We start from the raw sequence: 25244 nt of genomic DNA on the forward strand, positions 1-25244 counted from the left end.
AAATCCAGGCATATCACAGAAGAAACCCCCCTCCTGTCTGTCATGTCTCTCTGTTTCTGTTTTTCTGTTTCTTTCTCTGTTTCTGTTTTTCTGTCTGTCTGTCTCTCTCTCTCTCTCTCTGTCTGTCTGTCTGTCTCTCAGACCTGGTGGAATCTAGGGATTCTCCTCTTGGGCCACTAGCACCCTTTATCTGCTCCCATCCCCCTTCCTTTGTCCCCTCCCCTCCCTCATCTGCCTCTGCCCAAGGCGACGTGAGTGGCTCCCACTTCCCGAGTTCCAAGTCTACCCTTAATTCTGTTGTTCTTTGGGCCAGACTCCAGCACGATCCCCTTTTCTGAGACCAATCTGAAGGCCCGGCTCCACTCCACAACAGCCTGAGAGAATCAGTTTATTTACAGCAGAGGAAATTTCTGATGTCCTCCCTAACAATTTCATTCGGTCCAAGCAGCATTTATTAAGCACCCACTTATTGTGTGCCAAAACACTGGAGACACGGGGTAACCACCAGCAGCCCCTGCTTGGAAGGAACGGATATCTTCCTGGGGTACAACCCTGACCCACCTAGCCAATCAAAAGGGTGTAGGGGTAATCTGAGGAGTAAATTCACAAAGGAACAGAGTGGGCTGACCGGGAACGGCCCCCTTGACCCTTCCACCACCACAGGCTGCACATCCTGGACATCCTCTGCCTTCTTTGGCACTATTTACTCAAGGCCACCTACGGCAGAGAAGTCACACGGGAAGCAGTGGGAGAAGGGAGGGCGAGATGGAGGCTTGATGTCCGGAAACACTGGCTCACACAGCAATAAGGGGGCCTCCGAGGGCCTCAGGACGCCCCCTCATTTTACTGAGGAGAGCTGGGACTCAGAAAGGGGCAGGGAGAGTGCAAGGAGGGAAGGGCTGGAGTCGGCCGATAATGTCTGTTAAGTGCTACACACTGAGCTAAGATGGGGGAGGGCACAAGAAAAAGGACTGTCATGTGACAAAGTTCACAGTCTAATGGGAGAGATCACACAACAAAAAGAAGCTAAAAGCTAAAAAGTGGGGAAGGGGACACCCAGCTCAGAGATGATAGAAAGTCCCCACAGGGTCGGGAGGAGGAGGAGGGGGAGTCCTGAGAAGTCCTTATATGACAGTCCGTCTGGGAGGGGGTTTTCAGCCAGAGTTGGGGAGGGTCCCCAGGGCTTAGGGTCCTGAGAAAGCATGAATTTCATCCGGAAGAATCGAGAATTTCTGTCAATAATGAAATCCAGGAGACGGGGGTGGGGAGGGGGGATGACGAGATGAACTCCTTCAATGGGTGACTTCTGTTAGGTTTGAGAGGGAGGATGGGGCTGATTCGGAAGGCACTTAAATATTCTTAAATATTTTCCCTCTTTGCTTTTCAAGCTCTCGGGCTCAGCAATTGGGAACTATGCCCAACTCTACTGGGTCTGGGTCCCAAAGGGATCTTCAAAAGGCGAAGGGACCCACGTGTGCAGAAGTGCTTGTGGCAGCCCTTTTGGGGGAGTCGGGTACTGGAAATGAGTGGCTGCCCGTCATGGAGAAGAGTGATGGTATATGGTGTGTAGAATATTGTTTAACCAACAGCAGGAGGATTTCAGAGAGGCCTGGAGAGACTGACGTGGACTGATGCTGAGGGAGGTTCATGGACACGGCAACAGCAAGACTATAGATGAGCAACTCTGATGGACGGGGCTCTTTCCAGCAAAGAGAAGACTGGAGGCAGTTCCATTAGACTTAGAAAAGCGCCATCCCATCCAGAGAGAGACCATGGAGACTGTGGGTGGGAGCAGAGTGTCTCCACCTTTTTGTTGTTGCTGTTGCTTTTTGCTGGCGGCTTGTTATAGTTTTTTCCTTTTTATGCTTTTTTGATCTGATTTTTGCCACTCAGCATGCTGCCCATGGAAATCAGCTTAGAAGAATTGCACATGTTGAACCTGCATGGGATTGTTCGCTGAATTGGGGAGGAGGGTGGGAGAGGAGAGGGAGGAGGGAGGGAGAGGAGAGGGAGGAGGGAGAGGGAGGAGGGAGGGAGAGGAGAGGGAGGAGGGAGGGAGAGGAGAGGGAGGAAGGAGAGAAAGGAGAGGGAGGGAAATGTGGAACACAAGGTTTTGCAAGGTGAATGCTGGAAACTATCTTTGCATGTATTTGGAAAAATAAAATACTATTAAGATTCCCCAGCTCAGATCCCCTCTGTCTCTCCCATTCTGTGGCTCTGTCCCTCCTCTGGGCAGAGGGGGCAGCTTATGAAGGCGTCCACAGGGGTCTCAAAGCCAAGTTCTAGAGGGGGAGCCTCACCTGGCCTGGCGGCTAAAGCCCCCTCGGGGCTGCCGTCGCAGACCCTGAAGGATGCTCCGGGCTCCGCCCCCATCTGCTCCCCACACCTGCCGCCCCATCCACATGGGCAGGACCCTCTCTTCACAGGCGCCCCCACGGCTACCGAGGCCAGTTCCAAGCAGCCCCTCCCAGTCCCAGCGGGGCAGAACTGAGCCTTCTCCCCGCCCCACCCCCGCGGGCCGTGTTCCTGCTGCCGAGGCCACTTTCGGTTTCATTTCCTGGTCTGCGAGGTCTCGTTAAGTTTCCCATCCCAGAAGGAGCATGGAGGAGGACCTCCGGCTCTGCACCAATTGGTAAGTTAGTCTCCAGTCGTTGTCCCCCGTCCAGCCGCCGGTCGGAAGAGAAAGTTTGGGGGGGGCAACCTCCCCTCTCCCCCATTTGGGTGAGATCCTGGCCAGGCCCCCCACCCAGAGCAGGAGGAGAAGGGCCGAGGGCTGGGGCCACGGCAGACCAGGCAGAGCCCCCATGGTTGAGCCAGCCCCTCTTTCCCTGATCCCCCCAAAAGGGCGACTGGAAGGCTCGGGCTGGGGGAGGGGCAGCAGGTGCAAAAGCGGGTGCAGGAAGGGCATGGGTGTGGGAGGCTTTTACCAGCCCCGTCTTGGTCCTCACCCCCCCCAACAGCCCGGTCCTGGAGGGGGAGAGGGGAGAAGGGGGGAGAGTGCTCACACAACCCGTGGAGAAGGGACCCTAGCGCTCCCCACCGACCAGAAGAGTTCCCTGCAGGGACCTCCTTAGGACACCCTGTGCCTTCTGTGGAAAGACACAGGAAGGAGGCAGGAAGCAGAACGGGGTGAAGACAAGAGTGGGGAGCCCGCTCTTTTGAGTGGGAAGATGGGGATTCTGGGGGGGGAGGAAGTGAGGGGATAGAATGAGCAGGAGCTGAGAAGAGAAGGCTTAGCACCCCCCCCCAGGGCATGGGTGGGGGAGTCCCAGATGCTCAGAACAGCTCCAGGTGCAGGGGCCCAGGCAACCCCCCCCCCTTCCTCTGGGAGCTTTTGGCAATGTTCCCTTGAGTCCAGTGGTCAGAGCAGGTCCCTCTCCCAGGGGACGCTTCCTTTGTCAGCCTTGCTTTCACCGGTGGCTTCAGAGCATCCTCCCTGGGGAGGACGCTGGTTCTTTGAACCATGGCAACAAGAGGGGAATGGGGTGCAATCATGCTTTAATGGGGCACAAACAAGGGCAGCTGGCGCGGGAAAGGTGGCTTGGGGACTGGGGTGGGAGGGGAGGCAGAGAGCACAAGAAAGAGGCAAGGGAGAGGCCCTGAGGGCCCTCCCCTCCTTGTGGCTCAGAGGGGGGCGCCCGGGCAGCGGGGCCCCACTCAGTGGGAGGAGAGCTCAAGGGCTGGGCTGGGGGCCCCACCGTCAGGCGGTTCCAGGGGGAGGGGCCGGCCCAAGTGTGGTCTGCTCTACCTTAGGGTCCCTCACCCGGGGTCTGCACGTGCAGGAAACGCCAGGAGGAGTCCTCCTCCGCTCCCGCTTGGACCGGCTCCCGAGCCAGCCCCTGGCAGGCTCCAGTTTGAGTGCCTGAAGTCCACCTGCCTTTCTCCCATTCAGTGAAAGAAAAGTGCCCTCTACCTACTTCCTGCTCCACGAGGCTCACTGCCTGAGATTTCGGGCCATCTGTCCAGAATGCAAGGAGGTCATCCTGAAGAAGGACATGAAGGACCATCTAGAGAATGGGCACATGCAGGTACAGAAGATGGCTCCCAGGATCCCCAGCTCACGCCCAGGAGACCAGAATCTATTATGAGCTCTGTCACATCCCTGTGAAAGAGGGAGGGCATGAGGGAGAGTGAGTGAATGAGTGAGGAAATGAATGAATAAATGAGTGAGTGAGTGAATGAATCAGTGAATTAATGAGTGAGTGAATGAGTAGATGAATGAATTTGTGAGTGAATGAAGGAGTAAATTAATGAGTGAGTGGTGAGTAAGTGAATGAGTAAATGAGGGAGTAAATGATTAAGCGAGTGAGTGAGTAGATGAGAGAAGAAAGGAAGGCATGAGTGAATTTAAGAAAGCACATATGAAGAACTAGCCCTCTCTGAGCCCGGCAGGGATGTCACCGCAGCGACAGTGCTCCCTTAGCACCGGTGGGACACACACAGAGGTGAGGGAGGAACAGGTGCGCTTGTTTGGAGGCCGGGGCTGCACAGTGGGGAGCAATGAGGAATTAGGTGACCCCGTCTCCAGACTTAACTAGTAACACCAGTTTGCTCACTGAACCTCCAGCAAGGAGGGGAAGAGACAGTGGATGCCCGGGGTTGCAGCGCTAATGGCCCTGGGAGATAGCTGGACTACATGGACAGCTTCCTCCGACCTGGGGTTGGTCAGATAGAGTGAGAGAACCCCAAGCAAGCAGCTGTGCCCCCAGGGTGTCCAACACCCAGTGAGTTAACTCCGCAGGGCCTGGGAGCAAGGCAGGGCTGCCTCCCATTCGCCAATGGAGCTGAGCACCCCTCCGGCCCTTTCCCCAGCTCTTTGCTCTTCAGAAAGCCCCCGTGCCCTTGTCCCATCCACCCACGACTCCCCCCAGTGCCTCCTCTGCTCCTGACCCCATCTTTCCTCCCCCCTTCAGGCCCAGTGCAACTTGTGTCTACAAAGCATGCAGAAGTACCTGCTGGAAGCTCATGAGGTGAGGACTCTTTATCCCGGGGAGGACAGGGGAGGAGGGGGAGCCGTGGGGAGTCCTGCCCTCTCTTCTTGGGGACTGGGCCAGCAGCCAGCCCTTGGGCCCTGCATGGGAGTGGGCCCTGCCCACCTGGTACACAGCCGTGGCTGACCAAGCCCTGCTTCCCGGCAGGCCTTGGGAGATGGCCAAGCATTCCCTCCTTCCCCTCAGGCTGTGTGCCCCCAGCGCCCCATCGAATGTGAATTCTGTCGACGGGCTGTGCCACTGAGTGGCCTGGAAGAGCATGAGTCCGGCTGCGGGGGCCCGTCAGTGCCCTCTCTCAGCAGCAAGCAGTCTGACCCGTCTGCGCCGCTGGCCCCTCTGGAAGGCCCCTGCGCAGACAAGCCCAGCAAAGGTGGGTGGACCCAAGCAAGGGCTCACCTCACTTACTTAACCCCAGCTCTGGGTCTCAGTTTCCTAGTTTGTGAAAGGGGAGGTCCCATGGATGCCCTCTGTGACCTCATCCAGCAGCCCCTGTTGTGGAAGTCTGGGAATGTGCTTCCTTGGAGTCCCTTTCCAGGATGGGTCCCCAAGTCAGCTTGTTGCAAGAGGAACAGCACTCTGATGGTAGATGAATGAGTAAATTAAAGAGTGAGTGAGTGAATGAATGAATGAATGAATGAGTAAATGAGTGAATAAATGAGTGAATGAATAAGTGAATGAGTGAGTGAATGAATGAGGAAATGAATGAATGAATGAGGGAATGAATGAATAAGTGGGTGAATGAGTGAGTGAGTGAATGAAAGAGTATATTAATGAGTTAAATTAATAGGAGAGGTTCCAGCTTTGCCCCTTCTTCGTCCCTCACTGGGCCGGGTTCTGAGCACCTCATGGATTGTGGTCCTGGTGCTGCTGCAACCCCAAGGAGCCCCCCTTATGTACCCCAAACAGCTCAGGCCAGAACCGAGTTCGAAAGATAATATTCTCGTTCCCTGGTCTTCGTCACGCCTGGGTTAGAAAGGGCAGTGGCAGGAGTGTGACAGACCCCCAGGGGGATGCCCATGGCAAGGGTGCTCCCTGCTCCTTGGGCTCAGTCTGGGCTTCGGGAAGGGTCCAGGAGGCAGGGGACGGGCGCCCTCCGGCCCCACTGGGGCTCACCCTGGCTTGGACTCCCCGGCAGTGTCGGGAAGGGGGGGCCTCAGACACGGAGATCTGGTGACCTGCCCTGGGGGCTGAGGCGCAGCACTTGCTGCTCCCATAGCAGCCACAGAACGGGAGATGAGACTTTGTATTTGGGATTGTTTGTGCTTGAAGCTCCCGGCCAGAAAGCCAGCTTCCTGGAGTGCAAGCGAGAGGCCTCGGAAGCAGAGCTCCCCCAGCACCAGGTGAGTGGGGGGCCGGGGGGGGGCACGGGATAAGGCAGTGCAGGGGCTCCCGTGCTCTGCTAGCAAGGGTGGCAGTGATTAACCCTGGGGGCAAATAAGCTATTGGGGATGCTCTAGAATATGGGGGGGGGGCGGAGATCTGAATTCAAATGTTGCTTTAGTACTTACTGGGCAAGTCACAACCTCTGTCTACTTCTGTTTCCTTATCTGTAAAATGGGAATAATAATTACCTGTGCAATATTGATGCGAGGAACAGATGAGATATTCATAAAGCATTTTGTAAATTTAGTGTTCTATAAATGCGCTGCTAGGACTCTGCCTGGTCCAAAGCAATAGAGGGGTTCAGGCTCGGTCCTGGCGCCAGGTCGGTTTCTGGGACAATGATAGAAAATCCTGACTTCACTCCCGGCCTCCAGAAGAGCCTCAGCCTCCACCTTCCCCATGTGGCCCCCTCTTGGGCTCTTGGGGATAGAGAGGAGGCAGATTTCCTCCCTGAGGGAGCTTAAGCCTAGGGCTGTGGAGGGAGGCAGGCTAGACCTTCCTCTCCCTCCTCCTCCTCCTTTGGGCCCGTTGGAGTCCAAGTGTAGCCGAATTCTTGCAGCTGGGAAAAGCAGCTGGGAAGCGGGACAACGAATGAGACAAGCTCGGAGGAGGGAGGAGATGCAGAGGGACTGAAAGCAGAGGGGGAGGGCTCAGGGACTCTGCCGGGCAGGGGCAAGCTTCGGGGTTAATGAGAGATGCTGAGATCATGCAGGGTCCAGAGGGGCGAGGACTCCTGGCCTGGGAAAGGAAGTTTCAAGTCCCTTGAAGGGAATCTCACCAAGTGGTCCCATAATGTTCCTTAGGGGAGGGGGCTCCTGAGAAAAGAAGGGCAAGGGTCTGTAGCCCCACCCCCAGTCAGGGGCAGGCAGTGTAGTCCTGGGTGAAGCTCTTCTGTCATCCAGAAGCCTGCTCCCCCTCCCTTTCCACCTGCCTGCCTTCTCCCCTCCCTCTCTCCCTCCCTCTCATCTTCCCCCTTCTTCTGTCCCTTCTTCCCCTTCATCCTCTCTGATTTCTTCCTTCCCTCTCATCCTCCCTCTTCTCTCCTTCCCTCCCTCTCATCCTTTATCTCTCCCCTGCCTTCTTCCCTCCCTCCCTCCTTCGGTCCTTTCCCACCTTCTTTCCTCCCTCTGTCCTTCCATCCCTCCCTTTCCCTGACTCCTCCCATTCATGGATGTCCCTTCCTTTCCCAGCTCACCGGGGTGATTCCCAGCAGTCCCTAGGCCAGGCAGGCAGGCTGGCCGCCCGCTCCCCCGTCTGCCTGGCCTGTGGCCATGAGCCGCCGCTTCTCCTTGCCCCCACAGGCCGAATGCCGCCAGTTCACGGAGCTGAGGGGATCCTTTCATGCCTTCTTGCTGAAGAAGCCAGAGCGGCCTTCTCCAGGCCCGGGGGATCTAGATACAGCTCAGGCGTCTACAGGAGAGAGGGTCGTCCGCCCAAAGAAGAAAGAAAGTCACACGGACAAAACAGCTCTGAGCTCCAGGGCCACCCAGATCAAGAAGGAAGAGTATGATGTTCTGGAAAGCTGCTCCTTTTGCCACATCCTGCTTCCCCTACCTGTACTGAAGCAGCACGAGGTAGGCCCTGAAGCTCCCAGGCAGAGCTCTTTCCCCTAGCAGAGCAGCCCCTCTCCAGCAGAGGATCCCCTCCCTAGAGAGCAGCCCCTCCCTAGCAGAGGATCCCTCCCAGGAGAGCAGCCCCTCCCCAGCAGAGGATCCCCTCCCCAGCAGTGGATCTCCTGCCCAGGAGAACAGCCCCTCCCCAGGAGAGCAGCCCCTCCCCAGCAGAGGATCCCCTCCCAGGAGAGCACTTCTCCAGGACACAGAGGGCCTCTTGGAGGGAGGTGTTTACAGGCAAGGAAAGGGAAATCACCCCTAACTTTTATGAATAAAGAGAAAGGCCCAGTACAGAAGCAAACACCCCCCCCTCCCACCAAGGACTAGGCAAGGACCAACAAGAGATGGAGATACCCAGGCAGGCTTCCTGGAGGAAGTAACATTTGTACAGGGTGAGGTAAGGGGGTAGGACATGGCAAAAGAATGCAAGACAGGGACAGGGGCCAAAGAGCAGGGTTCCTGCAGGGCTGGGCTGGACAGCCTGGACTAGAAGAATGATGCAGGAGCTTAGATTTAAACCAGAAGAGGAAGCTGGGGCAACCAAGAAGAAGGGGAACAGTTTGTCCATAATTATTCAAGTCATAGAGATGGGATGCTGGAGCCCCATTCCCCCTTTGTGACTGCATCTTCCACAGTGAAAGAGACTGATAGGATGGAGGGAAGAATAGGTGAATAGTTAAGGGGGAAGACACTCCACACCTCAGCAACCCTAAGTGGGCTGCTGAGGATCTTGTTTTGCCCCCTTGATTTACGGAGCTCCCCTAGGATGACCACTGCACCCCTGGCTCTCTGGGTCTGCTACCTGTCTCAATCCCTTCCCTTAGGAGAAATGCCAACTTTTGGCTTCTCAACAATGGAAGATTCTGAAATAGAGGATTCCTGAAGGATCTGGACAACCCCAGAGCTGGAGGGAGGAGGTTCTCTGAAGATCCCCATCATTTTCTCTTTGTCTACCTGCCTTCCTGGGCCTCATCCTGTATTTTCCATTGGACTTTGTTTTTGAGAGAAAAGCCCTCGCACATAACTGGTGATACCATAAGCAAATTAAGAGAGCATAGAATATTTTATCTGACAGATTTATGGGTAGGGGAAGAAGTCAGATCCAAAAAAGATATTGAGAACATTACAAAATGTAAAGTAGATTATTCTGATTATATAAAATTTTAAAGTTTTTGCACAAACAAAACCAATGCAACCCAAATCATAAGGAGAGCAGAAAGCTGAGAGGAAATTTTTGCAACAAGTGTCTGTGATAAGGCCTCATTTCTCAAATATATAGAAAACTGAGTCAAATTCATTAAAATATGAAGTCATTTCTCAATTGACAAATGATCAAAGGCTACAAACAGGCAGTTTTCAGGCAAACTATCTATAGTCATATGAAAAAATAACTACTGATCCTCGAGAAATGCACATTAAAACAGCTCTGAGGTGCCACCTCACATCAATCAGATTAGCTCATATGACAAAAAAGAAAAATGTGAGATGTTGGAAGGGATGGGGAAAACTGGGACACTTATGCACTGTTAGTGGAGTTGTGGATTTGTCCAACCATTCTGGAGAACAACTTGGAACTAAGCCCAAAGGGCCATAAAACCAAGCATTCACTCTGCCCAACAATACCGAGTGCTAGCAAAGACCCCCGCCCCCCCCCCCTATATTTAACACAAATATAGCGACAGCACTTATTTTTTGTGGTGGCTAAGATTTGGGGAGTGGTTAAGCAGGTTGTGGTATATGATTGTAATGGCATATTATGGTGCTATAAAAATGACGGAAAAACCTGCAGAGACTTACAGCCGCCAACCGATGCAAAGGGAGAGGAAGAGAACCCGGAAATGTGGAACATTGCCAGTAACAGCCTGATGGAGGACTCTGAATGACTTAGCTGTTCTCAGCACCACACTGGTCAAGGACAAGCCCAAAGGCCTCATGATGAGCTCACTATCTGCCTCTAGAGAAGAATCCATCTGGATCGAACACAGATCCCTTTCATTCTTTTCTTCTTGTAAAACACGGAGCATGTCTCTCGGGGAATAAAGTGGAACTGTTTCACAGAATCGCACGCGTGTCACCTCTACCTGAGTGCTCAGCATCGCGGGGAGGGGGAGGGATAGAATTTGGAACTCAACTTTTCAAATAAAAATGCTAAAAATGAGAAGCACGAAGCGGGGGAAGGAATCGGACTTTTCACTGACTTGTTGGCCAGAGGACGGCCTCGGAATGGCCCCGGGGAGGACAACAACGCCTCGTTCCTTCCCCTCCCCAGCCTTGGAAGCCCAAGCACCAAGAGTTCTTGCACTAAACCCGGGAGCCTCCCGTACACAGCAGGTTTATTTGTCCCCGAAGAATGAAATACACTAACAACTTCTCTGATAAGCTGAACCAGGACGGACCGCGTGGCTCCTGGAACAATCCGGGGGCAGCCTCCGGGACTCGGCTCGGACTGTTCCCTGGCCGAGAAGCCGCTGTCCAGAACTACGGGCCCGGGCGCTGCCCCCTTCCTCCACTTGTAGCTTCTCAGGGACTGCTGATAGCGGAGCCTCGGGGCATTTGGCAGTGACCAATGGGGGCGTGGGGGGCGTAGGTCGGGTTTTGGCTGGCTCGGGAGAGGTTTAGCTTTTCCAGCGCGTGCTTGTCCTTTGCTTCTGTCCCTGAGACATCCCCCCCCCACCCCCAGTTAAGCACGACCACATGGCCCGAGCATCTTGCACAAGTCTCCGGGGAGAGGGAGGTGCTATTTCCCCCTCAGCATGACAAGGCTCTGAGACAGGGACAGACAGACCCCCTCGATCTGGGCGGGGGGCAGAGCTCCACCGGCCTAGAACCAGGGGAAGTGAGTGCCAGACCCAGTTGGCTAGGAGCCTTTAAGCTAAGGACCCCTCGTTTGGTTTCCCATCGGCCCTCTCTCCTTCTCAAAGACCCCGAACAAAGGAGGCACAAGCGCTTTAGTCCGGACAGCCGGACTCTTTCCGGGCGTCTCGCACTCTCTCGGGGACACAGAACTCCCCCAGAAAACCGCAGACCTAAGTCTTGCCCAGATCTGGCCCCTGACGCGGCCGGGCAGCCCGAGCTGCCTCCCTGGAGCCGCGGCCAGGACTTCCGGATGAAGCGAGGGCAGTTGGAAGGGGAAGGCCCGGGGGACCCCCGCAGTCCCAGAGGGAGGAGGCTCAGACGGGCCAAGGCTCTGCCAGGGACACGCAGCTGGACAGTGGCAAGGTTCCATTCTCCGGAGCGGCCGGGGACGGGGCCGGGGGAGGGGGGGAGGGGCTGGGAGCCGCCATCCCTTCCCTCCTCCACCACCCCGGGACTTGGGCGCCACAGGGGCAGCGCCTACCCTCCTCTCCGGGCCTGGCAGCGTCATAAAGGCGCCCCCTTCACCCCAGTTGGCCGTGGGCGACTTCCCCGCCAGCCAGCTGCTGCCTGCGTGCCCACGGGGCCCCGGGCGCACTTGACCAAGCACAGGCGGCGGCGCCGGCCCCCGACGGACTAGGGCCTCGCACGGGAGGGGGCGGGCGCGCTCCAGCCTGCGGCGGTGGCGGCAGCCGGACCCCGAGCGCAGCGGGTGGGTGGCGGCGGCCCCCGGGGACGGAACGGGGCTGGACCGGGGTCACGGCCCCGGGGACGGGATGGGCCCTAACGAGCGTCCGGGAGCGCTTCGCCATGCGCCACTTAAGCCGCAAGAGTCCCATTCCCCAGATCCTGGAAAACCCGGCCCGTGCCCGCAGCGCCGCGACCCAAGGAGCGCCCCGCGAGGCCACGAGCACCCGCCTGTCCTTGGGACCGAGCCTGTCGGGCTGTCCTAGGCCGCGCCAGCCCACGCCGCCCTCCCAACCTCGGCAATTGGCCCCGGACCAGAGGAGATAAGGGAGGGCCTCGGCCGCGGGGCCGCTAGGGGCCGCTCCTCCGCAGCTCCCCCCGCGTCTTCCGCTTCTCCTCCTCCTCCTCCTCCCTCTTCCCGGTCCTCCTTCCCTTTCTCCCCCTCCTCCCTTTCCCAGCCGCGAGCTCCCTTCCCCTTTGGTTTGGAGAGGAAACTCAGTTTACTGGGTCCGTCCGGTGTCTCCTCATTTCTAACCTTACAAAGCAAGATTGAAATTTCCCACCAACTTGCCCCTCCCCCATGCAGGGGCGCAGACAAATTAGGGGTGACTCTTCTGTCCCAGGACTTTGTTAGTGCTCTCCTTGTCTCTCTCTCTCTGTCTCTGGGTGTCTCTCTCTGTCTCTGGATGTCTCTCTCTGTATCTCTCTTCTCTCCTGTCTGTCTCTTTCTGTCTCTGTATCTGTCCAATTCTGTCTGTCTCCTCCTCCCCTCTCTTTCTGTGTGTCTTGGTGTCTCTGTCTCTGTCTTCTCTCCTCTCTATCTCTGCCTCTGTGTATCTCTGATTCTGTCTCTCTCTTCTCCCCTTTCCTGTCTCTGTGTCTCTCTGTATGTCTCTGTCTCTGTGTCTTTGTCTCCGTCTCTGTGTGTCACTCAGTCTTTCTTTCCATCTCTATGTCTGTCTGTGTATGTCTCTGTCTCTATGTGTCTCTCTCTTTCTGTCTCTCTGTCCATCTTTCTGTCTCTCTGTCTTTGTCTGTCTCTGTCTCTCTTCTCTCATGTCTGTCTCTATGGGTGTGTCCCTCTCTGTCTGTCTCTGTCTCTGTTCTTCCCAATCTGTCTCTATATGTCTCTCAGTCTTTCTGTGTCTCTATCCATCTCTGTGTCTTTCTGTCTCTTCTCTCCTCTGTCTCTTTGTGTCTGTCTGTCTCTCCTCTCTGTGTGTCTCTCTGTCTCTGTCACAATCTTTCAGTCTTTCTGTCTCTCTGTCCATCTCCATGTCTCTGCCTGCCCCACCCCCTGTCTGTCTGTATCTGTCTATCTATCTGTCTGTCTGTCTCTCTCTCTTTCACACACACACTGGCAAAGACCAACTCCTGGGTGAGCTCTCAGCCCTCAGTGGCTCAGGCACAGAGTCTCAGACTAAGACTAAGAAGGGATCGGGATGACCATCCAGTTTCTCCAGGTGTTGGAGAAGGGAGACCCCCTTTGTTGGAAGACAATGTGTGCAGTGTATTCCCTGTTGCTCAGACTCTCCTCCACAGGCAGTGGAATGGAGGCCCCACAAAGGAAGCCCCACTTGGAACTTGGCCCTGGAGGGTGGGCTTGGACTTGAATTGGGGAGATGTGAGAAAAAAAAAGGGGATCTGGGGAGAGGGGGAGGCAGGAAGGAGAATGCAAGGCAAAGTCTCAGCTCCGCGTGTGCAGTGCCACTGGCCATCCGGCTGTTCCTTGAACAAGATCCGCCATCTCCAGACTTGGGGATTTTTCTGTGCCGTTCCCCCTGCAATCCTCCCTCATACCCACTTCCTATCTTCCTTGACTTCAAATCCCAGAAAAAAAAAAATCATCTCTGCGGAAGGAAGCCTTTCTTTCTGCCCTTCCAGTGCTCACATCTTCCTCCTCCTCTTGCTCCTTTTTCTCATCTATAGTTTGTCTATCTATAGTCCATATTTGTTTGCTAGTAGTCTCTCATGAACTCCTTGAAGGCAGGGGCTGTCTTTTGCTTCTTTTTGTATCTCCAGCACTTAGTACAGTACCCAGAACATAGTAGGTACTTAATAAATGCTTGTTGACTGACTGATTGGATAAATGACAGTCAGGAGCAACTATGCTTGTGGGCAGGCAGGTGGATACACAGAAAGAGAGGCAGACAGACAGACTGACTGGAAGAGACAGATGTGGATGGATGCACAGACTCGGGCAAGCAAACAGGCAGCAGGCAATGTGGCAGGCAGCCAGCCAGACGGACTTGCAGACTGAGTGTTAGAGAAAGAGGAGGCAGCGTGGCAGCTTGCCAGGCGCAGGAGGGTGGGCAGAGAGGGAGGTGGCAGGGGCCTCTGCTGAGGATGAGCGCAAGGAGTGCCCTTGGAAATTATTTTAAAAGGCAAGCAGACAGACGGAAGGGTGGACAGACAGACAGACTGACGAGAAGGCAAGCAGATGCTCAGACAGACAAGCAGAGAGACTGACAGGGACAGACAGATAATAAGGCAAGCTGATGGAAGGACGGACAGATGGATGGACAGACGGACGAGAAGCCAAACAGATGCTCAAACAGACAAGCAGAGAGACTGGCAGCCACAGGGACAGACAGATGATAAGGCAAGCTGACAGACCCAAAGAAGCAGAGGAATGGACCACCAAGCAGCTGGACTGGCAGATGGGCGGACAGACGGAGGCATGAGAAACCAAGCAGATGCTCAGACAGACAAGCAGAGAGATTGGCAGCCAGCCAAGAAGCAGAGGAATGGACCAGCAAGCAGCTGGACTGGCAAACAGACAGAAAGACAGATAGCGAGACATTCAAGAAAACATACAGACGGACAAGCAAACAGATAGGCAGGAGGTACAAATGGACAGACAGGCAAGCAGACAGGGACGGGGAAGACTGATACATAGACAAGCAGCCAAATAGAAAAACAAGCAGATGGATGAGTGGCCAGACAAGTAGACAGACTTGTGGATAGATGGACAGAAAGACAGTCAGGACATAGTAACAGCAGGGAGACGCAGAGACAAAAAAAGAACCAAGTAGAATCATTTGTCTCCAAATAGAAGGAAGGAAGGGACAGAGACAGACAGAGAGACAGAGGGGTTGGGGGGGGAGAGGGAGAAAAGGAGGGAGGGAGGAAGAGTAGGAGACAGAGTGGGGACAAACAGAGGGGGAAGGAGAGGAAGAGGAAGAGAGGGAGGAAGGGAGAATGGGATGGAGAGACAGACAGAATGGGAGAGAAGAGGAAGAGAGAAGGGGGAGACAGAGAGAGGCAGAGAGACAGAGAGGAGGAGGGGGAAAGGGAGAGAGAGGGAAGAAGGGAGAGTGGGTTGGGGGGAAAGACAGAGAGACAGAGGGGGGAGAGGGGGGAAGGGAGAGGAAGAGGGGGAGGGAGAGGGAGAGGGAAGGGAGGAGGAGAGAGAGAAGTCCAAGCAGATAAGCAGAGCAGCAAGTGACACATGAGAAATGCACAGACAGGCAGGTAGATGCGCGGAGAGAGGGACCATATACAAGAAAATTCTCAGCTAGGCAGTGGGATGGCCCGACGGCCCGGCTCCCAGAGGCAGGTAGATGAAGGGCCCATAGGCAGGCGCACGGACTGACGGACAGGCCCGGAGGCGGCCCGGCGGCCCGACGAAGCAGCAGGAGATCCGGCGACCAGACGCGAGAAAGTCTTCCCCTCGCTTCCCCCCAGGAACCAAGTGAGTCCTTGTCCCCTCTTGGCGCCCTGCCGCCACCACCGGCTCCCTGGAACACCCCGCCGGATTTCCCTATGGATGAAGAGAGCGACCTGGTCCAGTGCCACGAGCAGAGCTGCTGGGCCAGCCTGCCCGACGTGTGCTTGCGCCGGGTGTTCTGGTGGCTAGGAGACAGGGACAGGTCCCGGGCCGCGCTCGTCTGCAGGAAGTGGAACCAAACGATGTACTCGGCCGACCTGTGGCGCTGCCGGACCATCACCTTCAGCGGGAGACCGTCGCGGTCCCACGCGTCCGAGTTCGAGTCGGCGCTCTGGTACGTGAAGAAGTTCGGCCGGTATTTGGAGCACCTGGAGATCAAGTTCCTGAACCCGTACAACGCCGTGCTGACCAAGAAGTTCCAGGTGACCATGCGGGGCCTGCTGTCGTGCCTGGGCAAGAGCAACAACCGCCTCAAGTCTCTGTCCATTCAGCACCTGGAGCTCGACCGGCTGGTGTGGAGGAGCAGCATCCGCACGTCCTTCATCAAGAGCCTGAGCTTCTTCCTCAAGAAGGTGAGCAAGCACCTGGACTACCTGAACCTGAAGGGGGCGCGGCTGGCTGTGGAGCAGGGCTGCCACGTGCTCAGCTCCCTGAGCCACCTGCGCAGCGAGAGCTTCGCCTCCGAGCTCAACCTGGAGGACTACTTCAGCCACCACCTGGCCGTGTACAGCAGCCCCCAGTTCAACCAGACCATGTCGATGTTCCGCAGCCTGGTGGTCCTGACCCTCAACTACAACTGCATCTCCGACGAGCTGCTCGAGACCCTGGGCGAGAACAACGCCAGCTCCCTCTGGACCATCAACATCAAGTGCCACATCCACGACCCCCACGGCCAGGTGATCTGGGGCATGTCGTGGGCCAAGCTGGCCAAGCACGCGGCCAACCTCAAGGTCAACTTCTTCTTTGAACGGGTCATGAAGCACGAGCGTCTGACCCGCATCCTTCTGCAGGAGATTCCCGTCCGAAGCGTCAGCCTCCGAAGCTGCTACTTCAGCGATCCCGACTGGTCCATGCGGCCGACCCTCACTGACCTGCTGCCCACGTACCGCCACACGCTTCAGGTGGGTCGCGGGTTGGGGGGGAAGAGGGAGGGAGAGGAGGGAGCGGGGAAATGAGGGAAGAACCGAGGGAGGAGGAGGACCAGGGAGTGACCCGGGGGAGGGGAGCACGAGGGGGTGATGGGGGTGGGGAGGGGGAGGAAAGCCGAGGAACAGGGGATTACCGGGGAAGGGGAGGAGAGGGAAGGAGGACCAGGGGGTGACGGGGGAGGGAAAGGAGAACCTACGACCAGGGTTGGGAGGAGGGCTAGTAGGGATGGAGGGAGTCAGGGAAGAGTTGTTGTTATGGGCTGTTCTATTTTTAATAATGGGGGGGGGGGAATACACTGGAGTGTTTGTAAGGGAGAGGGGAGGAGCCATAGATAGGGAGAGATTAAAGATGAGGGGAGGGCAGGAAGGGGAGGGAGAGAGAGAAAAAAAACAGAGACAGACTGAGAGAGAAAGAAATGAAAGAAGGGAGGGAGGGAAGGGAGACAAGAGAGAGACAGTGAAAGATGAAAGAGAGGAGAGAGACAGAGATGAAAGAGGAGAGAGGAGAGAGAAAAGAAATGAAAGAAGAGAGGGAGAGAAGGAAGACAGAGGGAGATGAAAGAAGGGAGAAAGAGACAGAGAAAGAAAAAGATGAGAGAAGGGAAGGAGACAGAGACAGAGGAGAGAGAGGGAGGGGAAGAGAGTCTGCTAACAGAAAACAAGCTGGAATGGGGCTAAGGATGCATGTGGAAAGGGAGGGGCTAGTCTTGGCTCAAGAGTCACCTGGGTGGGGAAAGATCTGAGTTTCTTTGAGATGGAAAAAAAAGACAAAAGGAAGCTTTCAGTACCGGCCTCAATGTGTGTGTGAGTAAAGTTCTCAAAAGAGAGGGCCGGAGAAGGCGACACTATGAGGGGTGAGAAGAGGTTGCAAACAGCTGCTTGTTTCCTGGGAGAGGAGCTCAGAGGGAGGTGCGGGATGCTTAGCTTGCTGCGGTTCTGGCCCAGCTGGGCTTCGATACTGTCAATGTGCAGGCAACCCCATGGAGAAGGTTCCACGGTTTTCCCTAGTTCTGTTAGGCAGCATCCAAAGCGGGGAGAAAAGGAGGCTGGGGTCTAAGTCATAACTGGAGGGACCAGAGATTCTAGAACAGAGAACAGCGGACTGAGCTGGTTCACCAACAGAGTAAGATAGAGTGGGTAGGGCCCAGTGCGCAGAGGCTGATGGTTTGAGATAAAGTGGAGGGAATGGAGGTCATGATGGGAACAAAGGGGGGCTGGGTCATAGGGAAAGACAAAGCTATTATTATACTTAATATATATTATTTTATTATTTTTAATAATTATATTATTATATATATTAATATATATTATATATAATAAATAATTAACATGTAAAATAATATAAATTATACTTAGGTCTAGGAATGTCCAAGTTCAAGAAGGAAATAGAGCCTTTGTGGGGTTTTCCTGGTCAAGGTCACCGCCATCTCGAAGTGTGACTTTGGCTGAAGCTCCACTTAGTGGAGAGCAGTAGAGGTCTGAGAGGTCATTGGAACCACATAAACTGAGGCACTGGGAAGCCAGAGGACTTAGGGAGTATCAATGTCCATTCCAGTCTCCTGGCAGAGGGCAGAAATTAAAGAGAGAAAGGCTGAGCCAGGTGCTAAACTCTGTGTCCCAGGGTCCGGAGGTAAATGGCAGCCAGGAGCTGGGGAGGGACAGTCGGGGTCTCTTGTCTGAGATGTCCCAGTTGCTCCTTTAGCACCGAGTCAGGTGCTTGGTGGCCAAGGTGCTCCCGGCTTAGCTCCTTCCTCCCCACAACAGCTACTTCGTTTAGTTCTTCCCAAGGGTCTCTGCCTGTGGCACAGGTGTGCCTGGGAACTCCTCCATCTGCCTTTAGCTGCAGGTTATTCCTAGTTATGTCCCTGGGGACAGGTGGGGGTGGTGTCCCTGTGCACAGGTGGGGATGGCGTCCCTGTGCACAGGTGGGGATGGCGTCCCTGGGGACAGGTGGGGATGGTGTCCCTGGGGACAGGTGGGGATGCTGTCCCTGTGCACAGGTGGGGATGGCGTCCCTGGGGACAGGTGGGGATGCTGTCCCTGTGCACAGGTGGGGATGGCGTCCCTGTGCACAGGTGGGGATGGAGTCCCTGGGAACAGATAGGGATGGCGTCCCTGTGCACAGGTGGGGATGGTATCCCTGGGGACAGGTCGGGATGGAGTCCCTGGGGACAGGTGGGAATGCTGTCCCTGTGCACAGGTGGGGATGGTGTCCCTGGGGACAGGTGAGGATGGTGTCCCTAAGGACAGGGGGGGATGGTGTCCCTGCCCATTGCCTGTGGGGGTCTCTTGGCAGGAGCCTGCCTGAGTCACTCCTCCTGCGGAGTCTCAAATGGTCCCGAGGGTGTAGCAGAGAACTTCTAGCTCTTCCTCTTCTTTCACATGAACGCTGCTTTTTTTTCTCTTTGGTCCTTTCCCAGAAATTAACTTTTGAATTCAACAACAACCACGAGTCCTTGGATGAGGAGCTTCTCCACCTCATCTTGTCCTGTGAGAAGTTGTTTTACTTCAAAATCTGGGCTTTCCTGGATGTCAAGTTTGTGGAGAGAATCCTGCAGAGTCAGGAAGAGGGCAAGTGCATGCTTCGCACACTCAAGGTAACCTGTCTCCCCGGGGACCGCGCCTGCCCACCCGAGACTCCATATCCCACAATGCCTGCTACCTCGGTCAGTTCCACAGAGGCCTGTCCCTCCCCCACTGCAATGGCTGCTGGGAGGATGGATGGATGGATGGTTGGAGATGTGGAGAGCAAAGGAAAGAAGCTGGGCCCGAGTCCCGCCGCTTCCTCTCATTATCTGGCTGCCTTTGCAGCAGCTCCTGCCCCTCCACACTTCCTCATTTCCTTCCTTGGCACCGTGAGGGGAGGGGACTGAGTCCGGTGCCCAGATATCCCCATTGGCCCGTGGGGGGGGTGTGTTATGTCACGGATGATCCGAGCCCACAGTCACTGCGTGCGTGGGGTGGGGTGGGACTTTCTGTTCGATCCAGGTGAGAATTTATACAAACAGATATGAGACGAATGAGGAGGACAGAATGTTGCGGGACATTTATCGAAAGTACAGAGACCTGATCGACACAGAGTTTAACTATTTTGTCATCGCCTACCCCATGATGTGAGGAGCACACCCAGGAGGAGAGCACCCTCGCTGCTCTTGGGGCTTCTGAGCCCATCCTCCACAGAGTTGTCCCTGGAGCCTTCCTCCGGGACCTGGCTCCCTCTGCAGCCAGAGCAGAATCCTGAGGATTTGGGGCCAGGCGCTCTCCCAGCCTCCCAAGTCCTTTTAAATGCTGTCTTTACAACTGCCTCGGGCTGCTGATTCCTCTGCTTGTCCCTTCCGTTTTGTTGTGGTTTGTCCTCACTGCCTAACTCGGGCTCCCCCAGGCGGCCACCGCCCTGGCCTCCCTTGGACTGACTCCAGATTGGTTCCCAACATTTTGGCAATGAATTTCCTTAGGCCCAAGTTCACGGTTTCAAAGCAAGCCCTTTCTCCTCTCCCAAGAGCTCCTACTGGAAAAAGACATCTTGGAAGGGGAAAAGCCAATCCTTTGTCCTAGAAGGACCAAGAGGTGCAAGTAACAGGCAGAAAGCTCTGACCTCGATGCCAAAAAGTCCTTCCTTGTGATTACAGCAATCATTTGCAGTAGAACAGGCTTCCCGGTGTGGGAATTGGGGGCCTTGTACAGGGGCTGGGTGGGTAAGGAGGGGTTTCTGGTCCAGGTCTGCCCAGTTGGGCACAACGTCCCCTAGGGCTCAGCCAGCTCAGGGGCATCTCTGCTCAGAGCCCCCATCCTGAAGAATAGAGGAAGTCCTGGATTCCTTTGGAATCCTTTAGGTCTCTGTCCTGCGTTCATCTGTAAGTCAGCATTACCCACTGGAAAGTCCTGCTTCCTCCTCCTCCTCCTCCTCCTCCTTTGCTTTCTGTCCCTTTGACCTGGGTGCTGAAGCCCGTGGGCCCTTAGAGCTCAGCCCCAGATCCCGTTTGACTTGGCTCCTGTTGGATGATGGATAGACTGATCCTTCCGGGGTGCGAGTGGCAGGAGGCTGCAGGCTTCCACTGTCTACTGGGCAAGTGATGTGGAAGTGGGCTTGGCAGCAGGAGCCAAGCGGCTGTTTCTTCATGAGAATCAGATTCCCAGAAACTCTGAGCGTGCAGGGTTCAGGTGCCTGGAGTCCAGTTTGAGTCTGTCCCCCACCACAATTACCCCTCACTAATGATCATAGAGCTTCTGCTTAGAGACCTCCAGTGTGGGACTAGGATGTATGTGTGTGTGTGTGTGTGTGTGTGTGTGTGTGTGTAAGAGACAGACACAAGGGAAACAAAGGGAAGGGAAAAGAGGGCACACGCAAAGACATCATGGTATTACAAGAAAGTTTAATAAAGGTAAATTGAGACATAGGCTCAGCAAAATCCGTTTCTTTAGGGGGATGTAAAGTCTGGCTGGCACTTCAGTAGGGTCAGTGACCCCAGTGTAAAGGGGGCCTCCTTTTTATTGACACGAAATAAAGTAGCACAGCTTAGGGATCATGGAACGGGACAATTGGCTATGCTAAGAAAGTTGGCTCGCATTCGGGTGGGGCTGGTTGTGTCCCTCTTGGATCTTTGAGGGAATGGGAACTGTTTGATGGGATCCCTTTGCCGCTTGTAATCTTTGCTAGAAAGTGCCAGGAGTGCAGTTGATCTCCCTTAAAGGAGAATCAAACCTTCCCCGATTGCACAAGGACAGGCAAGGAGCTACATCATATCTTTGGGGACATGGGCTTAAAGACAATAAGCAGATGTCCTAGAGGTTAATACAGAAAACAAGTCATTTAATCCTTATTTTATTTTATTTTTTATTTATTTTGCTGAGGCAATTGGGTTAAGTCCCTTGCCCAAGGTCACACAACTAGGATGTATTAAGTATCTGACCAGGTCAAATTTGCACTCGGGTCCTCCTGACTTCAGAACTAGTGCTCTATCCACTGCGCCACCTAACTGCCCCCCCATTTTATTTCAATTAGTATTATTTAGTGTGATTCCAAAAGGAGAGTGATTGCTTATATCATATTTGCCTTTCAATATACGTTTAGTCAGTCAAGTAATATCAGTGTATTTTACATGTCTTAAATGGAGGGATAATTCGATCAGGTTAGATTTTTCTCATAGGGCCCCCCAATTTTTCCAAGCTCCAAGTTCACTTGTTATAATTAAACCACGAGTTACAAAGTTCACTCGGCCACACAAGACTAACTGGAAGACCTCGGCCCTTCCTTCTTAATCATCGTGACTAAACCCGGTGTGGGGGAGATGACCTGCTGATACGGAAAGCCCCGGAACTTATTTTTATCCAGCTTGTTGCCCAACATGAGGGGGATGGCTATGACCACTCGACCAACAGGTGACCTTTGCTTCATCCTTCCCGTGACCGATATCCTGTGATCCTCTCTACCAGTCACGAACTCATCAAGCCTCCGTGGTTTGTCCACCGGTGGGGCTGTATTTCATCCTGTTCCTTCTGTATGGTCTAGTCGTCAACCACTACGGAGGCCCCGGGGAAAGGGGCTTCCCAGATTGTGAGGGAGCTCAGAGGTCCCGCTAAGAAAGAGCAATGGGCTCAGCCTGCCTCAGTGCCTTTTAGTGCAGATTGGACATTTGTGGACGCCTTCTTAACAGTATGAGCAATAACAACTTTCCAACTCATTGGGAAAACAGGAATCCTTAATTCAAAGGCACAAAGGCAGGTTCAGGCTGATACTAAAAGTCACAACAGCAGAAGGTCAATTGCAAAGCGCATGGCAGAAATCAGAGGTGATAATTTTTCTCCTTTCGCTGTTGAAAATGTTCGGCCCCTTGCGGAGGGAAACCCAATACAGACTTAAATACTTCCCTTCCCCTGAATGTAGAGAGCCCTCTGCTCCTCCCAGAATGGCCCCTCCTGGGCAAATCACTTCATTCCTTCTATAAAGGAGGGAGGGGAAATGCGAAATGCCTTGGGACATTCAAGTGCCCGGGAAATCTGTGCGCGGAAGAGAAATGGGCGATGTGGGAGTTTTCTTTTGTGGTTTATCTGAACACACATTGTTTTCTGAATCATGTTGGGAGAGAAAAAATCAGAGGGGAAAAGCGTGGGGAGAAAATAGCAGAAAAGAGAAGTGCACACGCGAGAGCTGATTCGCACTCAGTCGCCTAAGTTCTCCCTCTGGGGGCAGAGGCATTTTCTGTCCAAAGTCCATTGGGATTGCTTTGGGCCGCTGAGAAGAACCAAAACTTCCACAGCTGATGAGAGGTTTTCGAGGAAGGAGATCCTGGTGGGGAGCGGAGGGATCGCTTTTAGGAAGCCCACCGATAAATACTGGAAGGGCTGGCGGAGGACTTTGGCCGCAGTGCCCGCTCTGCCCCACGGGCTCTTTTGGGTAGCCTTTCATGCTCCCCAGTCTGTCTTGGCCTTCCTTGCCTTCTCCCGACACGGCTTCTACTCCGGCTCCTCCCCTTTGTCTCCCACCAGGCACGCCCCCCTGGATGTCCCACAGCACCCGAACTCCCTAACTGAAAGCCAGCTGCTCCTCCTCCTGAAACCCACTCCTCCCACCTGTCTGCCCCCCATTCCTCCCTATTCCCCATTCATTCAGACCTTCAGAGGATGCTCGACTTGTCCCCCTTCCCCATCTCTGCTAATGACCCCATCGTCTCCATCCCTCCCCCCAGCAGCCCCCTCCTTTCTCCTCCAAGAGCCTCCGGACAATGGTGATGACCACCTAGGAGTTCTCCCTCCGGCCCCACCCTTTCCTCCCGCAGATCCTTTCAGAACACTTTCCCCTTCCCTTGTCGAGCGGGCCCCAAGGCTCCCTCAAGCGCAGTCTCCTCCCTAAGAGCGGCCCACGCTCTCCTCCTCGCGCCCTCACTCCCCTCCTCGCCGTCCCGTGGGATTCAGACAGGAGGCCCCTCCCGAGCCGTAGCTCACCGAGCTTCTCCAGAAATGCGGGCCCAGAGGCTGCCCCGCGGCGCGCCCGCGCCCACCTCCCCCGGGCTTTCTCAGCACCTTGCTCCCGGCTCTCCGGGGCCCAGAGTTCCTGGGAACACAGTAAGAAAAAAGGCCGGTCACAGGCCCAAAACTGCTCCAAGCGGCTCCGCTCAAGCGCACGCGTGAACTTCGGAAGGAAAAGTCTCTTAGACGTCCTGTCCCCCACCCCCCACCCCCTGCTGAGAGAGGGCCAACTAAAGCATAAAACTGGCTGGGTCTGAGAGAAAAAGCTCCCGCGCCAGCAGCGCGGCGCTTTCGGAGCAGCGGGGGAGCTAACGGTGGCCGGGTGAGCGCAGCGCCCGCGGGAGCCCCTCCCTGGGAGAGCCCGGGTGGCCGGGCCAGCCCCAAGCTGCCGCGCGGCCGAGCGAGCGGTCAAGGCTCCCAGGGCGCCGACTTTGGGCAGAAAGCGCCATCTGGCTCCAGAGGGAGGCTGCCGAGAGGGGGGAATCAGCCCCCGCCGCTTCACTTGTTTCTGTTTCTCTCCTGTGGCTTTTTCTCCCTCAACGTGATTCAGAAAGAAATGTGCATTTCAAAAGCTGGTCCACGTATATAACCAGAAAAATGAAAAAAATTACATCTCAGTGGTTGTGGGAGCTGGGGGAGTGAAGCTTGGCTGGGGGGGGGGGGGGGGGGGGACCGACCGTGGCTTCAAAGCCTCCCTCCCAGAAGAAAAGCCGAGTGGAAGCTAGTGTCAGTGCCCACGAGGAGGGAAACAGCTCCTCACTAGAGAGGCCCCTGACGGGTAGCGAGCCCCCCCCCCCCCTCCCCCACAGGGGCCCCCCCCCGGAGAGGGCCGCGACGCCCCCCCCACACCGCGGGGGGGGGGGGCCGGGGGGGGGGGGGGAGGGGGGAGGGCCTGGTGTCTGTGTCCAGTGCAAGGCCTGCTGGGGAGGCTTCTGCTGGCCGGGCCCACCTACACCTCGCTTCTGGGGACACACTGGCCCAGTGGCAGCAGAAAGAGCAGGGCCGGGCTCTGGGCTCCCGCCCCTGCCCCTCATTCTCTCTGAGGCAGCATCTGCCACTCCTTATTGCACTGGGGGTCTCGGCTCCAACGGCACCCCAAGGGCGGGGCTCAGAAGCGCGGGGACAGCCCTAGGGCCCCGGGGCCGGGACATGCCCCCCAGAGACTCAGGGCTCCCTTGGGAACCGACCGGGACCAGAGCCTGCGAGCACTTCGAGGGGCCTTGGGTTGCCAGTGGGTCCCCAGTCTGGTGAAAATTAGGTCAGACTTCTCTGGGGGAAACTAAAGGTGGCTCACTTGGAGAGGGAGACCATAACAGGATTCCCACCCCTCTGCGCGGCCCCAGGGGCAGAGCCAGGAGCACTGTGGGGGCAGAGGGGAAAGCCGGTCAGAGAAGTTGCCCAACCCTCTAGCTGTCCCAGTGTGGAAGAGGCTGACCTCGGCCAGCCTGAGGCTGCAGGGCCCCTGCTCGGGCTCCGTCGGTCCTGTCAGCTGGGGAGTTCTGAAGGACCCAGAGCCTGCTGCTCCCCAGAAGGGCACACCTGGCCTGGGGCTAACACCTCCATTCCAGCACGACAGGCGGAGGGGCTGAACTGTGAACTGTAGTTAGCCCAAAGGTCTCTGGGAAGTGCAGAAATCTGCTTCCCTTTTCTGGAGGGGGAGGGAACAAGGACACTGAACGCCCCGAAATGTCAGAAAGGAATGAAAGGCTTTGGGAGCCGAGCCCTCTTATTGGAGAAGAGGGGGCTGCCTCCCTCCAGCTAAAGCCCCTGCAGGGGGAGAAGAGGGGGTACTCACACTAGTCTCCCCAAAGCCAGAGGCTCCCGCGGACGTGGAGCCCCCTCCCCTTCTGTCTGGGAGTCCCCACGTCAGCGGGCACCCAGTGACTTGGTGCCCACCCGGGGCGGCACTGGCTGCAAAGAGGGCTGGGCCGGG

General features: G+C 55.7%; 2 protein-coding genes across 2 annotated transcripts; both read left to right on the forward strand.

Moving 5' to 3' along the window:
• The first annotated feature begins 2500 nt into the window (after nucleotides 1-2500).
• On the forward strand, nucleotides 2501-10047 carry XAF1 (XIAP associated factor 1). Its single transcript, XM_031957351.1, has 7 exons — nucleotides 2501-2632; nucleotides 3893-4028; nucleotides 4914-4970; nucleotides 5178-5361; nucleotides 6261-6331; nucleotides 7676-7948; nucleotides 8812-10047. The coding sequence occupies exons 1-7, from the start codon at nucleotides 2601-2603 to the stop codon at nucleotides 8857-8859; spliced, it is 801 nt and encodes a 266-aa protein (XP_031813211.1). The 5' UTR covers nucleotides 2501-2600; the 3' UTR covers nucleotides 8860-10047.
• Nucleotides 10048-11470: 1423 nt separating this feature from the next.
• On the forward strand, nucleotides 11471-21080 carry FBXO39 (F-box protein 39). Its single transcript, XM_031957350.1, has 4 exons — nucleotides 11471-11552; nucleotides 15215-16318; nucleotides 18766-18942; nucleotides 19334-21080. The coding sequence occupies exons 2-4, from the start codon at nucleotides 15293-15295 to the stop codon at nucleotides 19460-19462; spliced, it is 1332 nt and encodes a 443-aa protein (XP_031813210.1). The 5' UTR covers nucleotides 11471-11552; nucleotides 15215-15292; the 3' UTR covers nucleotides 19463-21080.
• The last annotated feature ends 4164 nt before the right edge of the window (nucleotides 21081-25244 follow it).

This window comes from Sarcophilus harrisii, chromosome 3 (assembly GCF_902635505.1).
Source record: "Sarcophilus harrisii chromosome 3, mSarHar1.11, whole genome shotgun sequence".
Lineage (NCBI taxonomy): Eukaryota > Metazoa > Chordata > Mammalia > Dasyuromorphia > Dasyuridae > Sarcophilus > Sarcophilus harrisii.